Source organism: Callithrix jacchus, chromosome 19 (genome assembly GCF_049354715.1).
Source record: "Callithrix jacchus isolate 240 chromosome 19, calJac240_pri, whole genome shotgun sequence".
Taxonomy (NCBI): Eukaryota; Metazoa; Chordata; class Mammalia; order Primates; family Cebidae; genus Callithrix; species Callithrix jacchus.
The window spans coordinates 34347418-34356219 of record NC_133520.1 but is presented as its reverse complement, the minus strand read 5'-3'; the positions used below and the strand labels follow the sequence as shown (position 1 = coordinate 34356219).

Sequence of the window (8802 nt, the reverse complement as noted above, 5' to 3'; positions counted from 1 at the left end):
AGTGCATGTAAAGTAATTATCTCAGCACCTGGCACATGGCGGGTGCCCAGTAAATGTCACTTATTGTTGTTATTAAAGATGTACATTTGTGCTCTGAATCATCTATGCAGTGTCCATCTAGATGTTGGTGCCCTTTTTGGCCTCTACTTACTTGTCCTTCTTGTTCAGCTTTGTCACCTGACAACCATCCCTCTGTCAGAAACATCCTCTCCTCAGCCCAGTGCATTCACCCATGGAGGATGGGTTGGGGTCAGGGAAGATAGATCTAGGTTGAGAGTCCTAAGAAAGAAATAACAAAGGCCAGTCATGGTGGCTCATGCCTGTAATCCCAGCACTTTGGGAGGCTGAGGCAGGCAGATCACTTGAGGTCAGGAGTTCAAGACCAGCCTGGCCAACAGGGTGAAACCCCATTGCTACTAAAAATACAAAAAACCAGCGAGACATGGTGGTGCGAGCCTGTAATCCCAGCTACTTGGGAAGCGGGGGCAGGAGAATCACTTGAACCCATGAGGTGGAGTCTGCAGTGAGCCAAGATCATGCCACTGCACTCCAGTCTGGACGACAGAGCTAGACTCTGTCTCAAAAAAAAAAAAAAAAGAAAAAGAAAAAAAGAAATGACAGAAAAAGACAAGTACAGAGAGAAAAATCAGAGAAATGGAGAGAGACTCAGAGACACAGAGAAAGCGAGATCAGAAATGGAGGGATGTGGAGAAGTCAGTGGCAGAGGCATCCATCCCGTCTTCCAGATTTTTATGTGGAGGAAAGGGTGCTGGCCGGAGAATTGGCACTGATTGGAACCCTTTTTTGCACTAACTTGCTTTGAGACCCTGGGTACATTCTTATCCCCCTCTAGGACTCACCTTCCCTGCTATGTTCTTTAAGGCTCTTTTCATTTCTAATTGTCTCCATTTCTGATTCCTTGACTGACTATCCCTGAATGAAAAGACACTTCCACTCATAGGTAAAATATGGACTTTATTCAGAAAAACCAGTCAGTACAATGTGTACTACAAGATATCACTCGCTCACATCACAGACATGGACTATATGACTTCACAATAAATTAGAGAGGGGGCAGTCCTTTCTCCCAAGATGGGCTGCAGGCCCTTTCAGTGGATAGAGTTTATCATTATTACCACAGTAGACTTTTTGGCTATTTTCAAGTGGGATGAGACAGCCTGAGGCCAGCCAATGGGACTTTCAGCTGCAAGGCGAGATCGGCCCAAACCCAGGTTCTCCCCAACCCCAGAGAAGAGAATTCCAAATTCGCAAGGAGTTTTCTCATTCGGATAAACACAGATGCCTTCCCCATCTCCTTCCCCTTCAAGGTGGGCTGTCTCCCACAGCAAACTGCACAGGGGGTGTTCATCCCTGGATCACTACACAGGCTCCTTGTCATCAAGCTGAGGATGTTACTTCATGATTCTTATCAATCCAGGCTAGAAAGACATCGAGCTCTCCCAGGGACTTAATGGCAGCAGAGCGGACCTCCAGCTGAAATCAGAGATCATTGTAAGAAACCACCTTTCTAGACTGTGTAATGGTTTTCAAGTCACTTTCTTCATATGCTGGTCCCTACAAGGTTTTTTTTTATTTTTTAAGTCACGAAATATATTTGCATAACATACAGACTCAAAATTATTTTTCTTACAGGCAACCAATTTTTTTCCCACAAACAAGCAGTTAAATCATGTCAGCTCCTTATAAAGAAAACTTTAAAATGCTTCATTCTTTTCCCTTATTTTTACCCCCGCCTTCTGTTTATTGCAGGAAACAAAAAATCTGCCTTACTGGGCAGTTCTTCTGCTGATTTTCTTCTCCACATCAGCTTGCTTTAGTGTTTCTGTATCCCAGAACATCTTCCTCCCTGTGATGCTGGACAGTGGGTCAGGAGAGCATGGTGTCCCCATGTGACATGTCAGAGCACTAAATCCCCTATGGACTAGTGTTCTACCCAATGTCACACAGCCAGGTGGTAACAGAGCTGAAATTGGAACCCAGGTCTCCTGCCTTATTCCCTCTCCTTCCTCAGCAGACTGAGTTCGTGCTTTTCGCATGTCCTGTAGAGCCAGCCAGCTGGGCTTGAATCCCGCCTCTGCCATGCAGTTGCAGCCTGAACTTAGCTACTTGGCCTTGAGCCTCAGTTTCTTAATGTATCCAATGCAGATAATGACTCAGCATTGTTGCAAAGGACAGATGTGTGTGAATACTTGTGTGCCTAGAAGAATACCTGACTTACAAGAAACCATGTAACTCTTAGCTATTTCTATTACATTATCCTACAGAGCTTCTCCACAAAGAAGCAGAGGCCATAACAGGTTCCCTACCTCTTTGCTGTTCAAAGTATTGACATTTGACAGTGTGATCTAAATGCAGAAACTCAGGCTCACCCCTGCCCTGCTGAACCAGAATCTGCATTTTTTTTTTTTTTTTTTTGAGACAGAATCTTGCTCTGTCACCAGGCTGGAGTGCAGTGGCCCAATCTCAGCTCACTGCAACCTCCATCCCCTTCCCCGGGGTTCAAGCGATTCTCCCACCTCAGCCTCCCAAGTAGCTGGGACTACAGGCACACACCACCACACTCAGCTATTTTTTGTATGTTCAGCAGAGACAGGGTTTCACTATGTTGTTCAAGATGGTCTCGATCTCTTGACCTCCCAATCCACCCACCTCGGCCTCCCAAAGAGCTAGGGTTACAGGCGTGTGCCATGACACCTGGCCAGAATCTGCATTTTAACAAGATCTTCTACTGATGCTCATGAGAAGCACTGCTTCTCCCTCTACATCCACATAAGATGTGCATTTTACACTAACATTAACATGAGAAGACCATATCTTCATCACTACACAGAATACGGGAGGGCAAATAGTGTTTGCAGTGACAGCATGCAGGTAACACGTTCCGTGAGTAACAGCTCACAATTCATGGGGGAACCTTGTTCTCTCTGTGTCATCCCATCCTAAGCAGTGAGTGCTTTCCCCCAGAATCATACAGGTCAGGCTTGATATATAAGAGTAGGAGAAAATGGTGGAAGAATGATGGAGATGGGGAGCCCAGGGGATTCGCAAATGAGGTAAGATCAAAACTCTCTTTACAGACACAGAGAATTGAGCTGCCCACATGACTGCTTATAGAGTGAACGCATGAATTTGAGTGGAGAGGAGGCTGAAGGGTTCGTACCCTCCTGATCTGCCTCTCATCTTCCATCTTCCCCACCTTGACTCCCAGATCTTACCTGATCATAGTTGTCATGGATGACTCTGGTGACATTGGTGGCTTCCTGCCCACAGTGACACTGCCTTTGTTCCTGCTGTGATAAAGTGGAGAAAGTTCCTATCAGAGGACATTTCAACCCTGACCCTCTCTTACTCCTACCTCCCTGCATGAGGAGTGACATTGCTCTTCCCTCTCACAGTGAAGTCAGCTGAGTAAACTCAGGTGAGAGCAGCCACAGGAGAATTGAACTCATCTGTAGAGTCACCTACATTTGCCCACAGCTTTTGATTTTCTGCATTTAGACCCCATCAGACTGTCAGCATAGTCTGGCATATGGAAGCCAGGCACCATATCTGTCTCACCCCACAGGGCAGGCATTCAATAAACATTTTAACCAATTATTAATTAAGTAACTGGTTAGGTGAGTTCATTATCATATTAATGCAAGTAGAACAGGAGTCATCATGCCTTCTAGCAATTTTAGAATCTGAGGCACAGAGAGGTGAATCCCTTGCCACAAAGTCTCACAGGAAATCATTAGCGGGAATGGGGCTAGAACCCAGGTTCTCTCCTGGTCTAAGTTTTTGTTGATTTCCTTTGGTTTTGTTTCTATGTTGGATTTGAATAGATTGCAATGAATTTCCTGGTGACCTTTAGGAATAGGCCATACCAAGGAACTACCCAGAGGTTTGTTGATACAGAGACCCCAAAGGGCCAGAAATAGAGAAACCAGGGGTATGCTTATGGTAGAACTGGAATCCTTGGCATGCCTCTTACTAAGGAATATGCTGACCTCAGCTGGTCACCCCATGTAGGAGGAGACCCTCTGTGGAGTTGTCAGCAGGCAGGGAGCCCTGAGGAAGCAGTGGGCACTGGGCGATGTTCTCAACAGTTCTCCCTGTGGACATGGGCAGAGAATTTGACTCCAGGCACCATATCTGGAGGTCAGTGGGGGCCAGCATTTCCTGGCCTCTCCTGGGGCAGACGGGGAGCAGATGCTGGAATCCGGACCCAGTGACTCACACATTGCTGCAAGGTTTTCTGCATGTAGAGGAAAGAGTTGGCAATGCTGCTGATTTTTCTCAAGATTTTGGGGTGTGGCTCTTGATGATCCTTGAACACCCTGTCCACATAGAACGCCAGGAGATTCTTGGTCACACAGCACACATCTAAGGGCTACAAACACAAATTAGTGAAACTCCTAGAGGCCTCTTCTCTCATTATGGTGGAGACCAGAGCAGTCCATTTGAGTAGGGGCAGCAACACACGAAAGAATCAAAAGTCATTTTGGAAAAATTCGTAATGGTCTCAGAGTACTCATCCTCTCTTATTCCCATCAAAGCTACTATGACAAAGATGGTGAGAAGAGATTCCAGTTCACCCCTTTTTTTGTATGGCCAAGAAATACATTTACCAAGGAAGGATAGGGCCCAGAATCAGTCACAGACTAATTCTCTCTACAGTATCCCTAGCGTGTCATCACTAACTTCGACTTAAATCTTTCCAGGAACCAGTCTTCCTTTTTAAGAGGACTGATAGCTGAGTAGCTTTCTCGGAAAGGACTTCCTTATATTACAGGTGCTGAAGTTGGCCCCTCTGTTTTGTCCAACTTCATGTGGTAATAGGCAAGGGCTCCTGCATGCCAGTCATACCCTAGGCACGCGTTCCTGCAATGGTAATCACGTTGCATTCATTCTGGCCACACTGCTGGCCTGTCCTCCAGTCTGTCCTTTTAAAACCAGAAGGATCACTGGAATGAGGCTAAGATTTGCAAGAAGGGAGATTAACAGCTGCAGAAATGGGCGTATCTGGGTAGGTCTGCAGCCTGCAGAGTGCAGTGGTCCCGAAGAAATGGTCTCTAAATTCCCAGGCATAGCCCAGAGAAGTTGGCTAGACAGTTTCCTTCTAGCCAACTAGAAGCCACCCGCCCTGACAGCCAGTAAATTACTCTGCAGAAGATTAACTGTTCAGTCTAAGCGGGGAGTGGTTTAGGACAGCACATTCATCTTGATTAGTATTCAAGAAACAAAGCCTCCTTGGCCCCAGTGGCAGCTTTTCCTAGATGGCAAAATGAAAACCCTTCTCTTCCTTCACTCTTGCTGATTCCCTTAACCAGAAGGGCAAAATGTTACACCCCTCTGCACTGTCAAAGACTGTGGTACTAGAAAAAAGGAACACTGCTGAAAAAATGAAGGTGGGGCTGAGAAAGGGAGGGAAGGAGAGAGGAAGGGAAATGAAGGAGAAAGGAAGGGGTAAGGAAGAGAGGAGGGGAGAGGAGGAGAGGAGAGGGGAGGGGAGGGGAAGGAGGAGGGGGGAGAGGAGGGGAGGATATGATAAAGACCTGAATCCTTATTGACTCCTTTTCTTCTTCCACATAGGCTACTTCCCAACCTTGAGAGGAGAAAGAATCTGAAGGTGGGGGCATTTACTTGGGGTCTATTCCTAGCTCTGCTACTAACTAGTCATGCTCCCTCCCAAGGTCTCAATGCCGTCAGTTGAATAGTTTTGGAATAAAAGGTCTTTTGGTTCCCTTCCAGCTGTCATATCTTATGTGTCTACAGGGGCTAGAACATTATTTATTAAGTGTATTAAGTGGCTAATTCTTCTAAGCAGTGATTTATTTTTGGTTAACAATGAAATCATTGTTCACCACAAATAAATCACTGCTTAGAAGAATTATCAAGGAGGGTGTATGTGTGTCTCTCTCACGTATGCAGAGAAACCTGAGAGAAGAGTAACTCAATACAAATATACTTTACACTCTGTCATATAAAATACCCCCCAAAACTGGATTTTTCTAGAATGCTTCCCAGGACTGGAGGAGTTCACTCGTAAAGGTATCTCTCATGGCCCTTTTTGTAAAATGAATGATCACCTGGTAAGCCAGCTGCTCTGTAACATACTCTCCTCACCTCCTGTCTAGATGGTTGGACTGCCTCATGTTGTCCACTGTAAGAAGAGCATCGGATTGTCTTTCTAAAACAACTTATGATCATATAACTTTGGGCTTAAAAACCTCAGTGACTCTCTATTGCTATTATTATTTTCTTTTATTCTTTTCTACCTCCATGGAACCTTCCAGAATTACCCCAAAGCCACAGAAATCCTGTCCCCTCTGAGCCCTTGGCACCTCCAATCACTCTCTAGGAAGTGGCACTTCTTTAATTCCTCCCAGGGTTTCCAAGCCCCTGGGACACTAGTGTGCCCTAACATATATTCTTTTATTCTTTTTGGGTGTCTCAGTCTGGCGCCCAGGCTGGCATGCAGTGGCATGATCATGGCTCACTGCAGCCTTGACCTCCCAGGCTCAAGCAATTCTTCTGCCTCAGTCCCCCAAGTAGCTGGGACTACAGTTGCATACCACTATGCCCTGCTGATTTTTTTTATTTTGTTTTGTTTTTGCAGTGATGAGGTCTTGCTATGTTGCCCAGGCTGGTCTCAAGCTCCTGAGGTCAAGCAATCCTGCCTGCCTCAACCTGCCAAAATGCTGAAATTACAGACATGAGCCACTGTACCCAGCCTATTGCCTGTATTATAAGCCTGAGGCTCAGCCTGGCTCCAGGGACCTTTATAAAATGACTCCAAGGTATTTTTTCACTTCATCTCCCACCACTCACTCATATGTCCTCCAGTTCACCTCTTGCGACCTTCACTGATCTTAAACCCATTCTCTTATTCTCTTATGCTGCCCAAATACCTTCCTCCCTCTTATCGACTAACCTACAACTTCCTTGGCTTTTAACTCACGGTTTGTTTTCTTAGCTACCTTCATGGGATCTTCCAAAATTACTCCTAACCCACAGAAATCCTGTCCCCTCTGAGCACTTGACACCCCCAATCACTCTCTAGAAAGTGGCACTTCTTTAATTCCTCCCAGGGGTCACGAGTCCCTGGGACACTAGCATGCCCTAACACGTCAGCTGACAAAGAAGAAGCCTGGTGCATTTAGAGTACATTGGAGAGTAGGAAAGAGAAGAGAACAAGATAGGAATTTCTTTCTCAGCCCAGAGCCATTTAGACGTGAAGATAAAAACACTAGAAAAATCAGACACAGGCCAATACCTTAATGCTCTGCAGAGTCTCCAATGTGGACAGGACAGTGACATTTGGGAAGGTGTCCTTAGCTTGCTGTGGAGGGAAACGTAAGAACAGACATAAGCAATCGGTAGCCCACGTTCTCCTGAGATGCAAAATGTAATAAGAAGGAACTCATTTTCAAGCTAAGATGCAAGGGGAGGCATGCCCCATCACCCACACCTTTACCCCAACTCATACTCACGATGGCTTTTTTGATTTCTTGGAAACTCTCTTCTATATGGTGCATGTCTGTGGAAATCAGACATCTCCTGAAACTACGGCTGTCCACAGAGCACAAAATCAGAATTATACCCAGGAGCCAGAGGGAAACAGACTGTAACTTCATGCCTGCAAAAAGGGGAGGAAATCAGCTGTCCGGCCAAGAGTGGAGGGCAATGAAAGAGAAGCCCCTTGATTGATGCCCCCCTCCAATCTCGAAGGCAGGCCAGGCGGCATACAAGAGAACAAGACTAAATACTTCAGCCTTGAGGAGTTTCAGAGGCATGTGTCTCCTTCTCTGGTCTTCTTGAATCAACTGGATATGGGTTCTTCCGCACCGCCCCCATGCCCCCACCTCCACCCCAGAAAGCACGATACAACACTCTCTTAAGTCCCAGGAAGCATACTTGTGTGCATATAACTCTCCTATGACTCAACGCAGCCTACTTTGTCAACAGGGGTGAAAAGCATTGTTTTTAATAAATTAAATAGTAAAAGCAGGGTTGGTAAGATGTCCTGGGAATTGGGAAACAGATGTGAAAAACCATAAAAGCACACTTGGTTTTTGATGTTTGCCCCTAAATAAGTGACACGCTTTTACTATAAACCTCAAGAGTGTATCTGCTTCAAATCATTTGTTTGATGCCAGCTAGGCTAGAGAGGATGGGAAAGGGAGGCACAAGCCATCTTCTATAACTAATTAGCCACAGTGAGGAGCTGGGGGAAGATGCCAAAGGTAGAGGGCACCTTGGCAACTTCCCATCCATCACCCGCTGAGCCAAAGGGTACGAGAAGCATGTTTGCAGCTAGCTGCTTCCCAGGCAGGGCCAGACCCTGAGATGTTTGCCACCTCTTCTCTTTCTCTTACCCTTCTCGCCTCCGTCTTTCTTGCTGCCTCTTCATTTAACTACTTTATATTGTACCATAGAATGCACACAGAGAAAAGTGCGTAATATATAATGGTACAGCTTATGGAGTTATCTCTGCTTTCCCCCACGTTTGCACCAGCTTACAAATAGAGCTTAGTCTTAATGCATGTCTTATGACAACACATGTGACTAGAGCAGCCCTCTTCCATGCACCTGGCGTGGTGCCCACTGAGATCTCCCATTTCCAGCTGTGTGTGCCAAGGTAAGTGTGTCATGTGTGGCTGTGGAGAGGAGGGCATCAGACACAGGGAGCCAGCTGTGGGGACTGCAGAGTGATCATTAGAGTTGCTGTAACTCACACATGTGAGTGTGAACCCCAGCTGCCCCCACTCCCCACGCCTTCCTGAGGATTCCCATCTC

General features: G+C 46.1%; 1 protein-coding gene across 1 annotated transcript; it reads right to left on the bottom strand.

Moving 5' to 3' along the window:
- Positions 1 to 979: 979 nt before the first annotated feature.
- IL19 (interleukin 19) lies at positions 980 to 7665 on the bottom strand. Its single transcript, XM_008985574.5, has 5 exons — positions 7497 to 7665; positions 7280 to 7345; positions 4241 to 4393; positions 3237 to 3311; positions 980 to 1494 (listed from the first exon to the last, which is right to left on the bottom strand). The coding sequence occupies exons 1-5, from the start codon at positions 7638 to 7640 to the stop codon at positions 1399 to 1401; spliced, it is 534 nt and encodes a 177-aa protein (XP_008983822.3). The 5' UTR covers positions 7641 to 7665; the 3' UTR covers positions 980 to 1398.
- Between the last annotated feature and the right edge of the window lie 1137 nt (positions 7666 to 8802).

Coding starts and splice junctions, on each gene's coding strand:
- IL19 (XM_008985574.5), bottom strand. CDS start 7,640: ATGAAGTTACAGTCTGTTTCCCTCTGGCTCCTGGGTATAATTCTGATT. Junction 3,312..4,240: donor AGAAAACCTTGCAGCAATGT/GTGAGTCACTGG, acceptor ACTTTATCACAG/CAGGAACAAAGGCAGTGTCA. Junction 1,495..3,236: donor TCCATGACAACTATGATCAG/GTAAGATCTGGG, acceptor CTCTGATTTCAG/CTGGAGGTCCGCTCTGCTGC.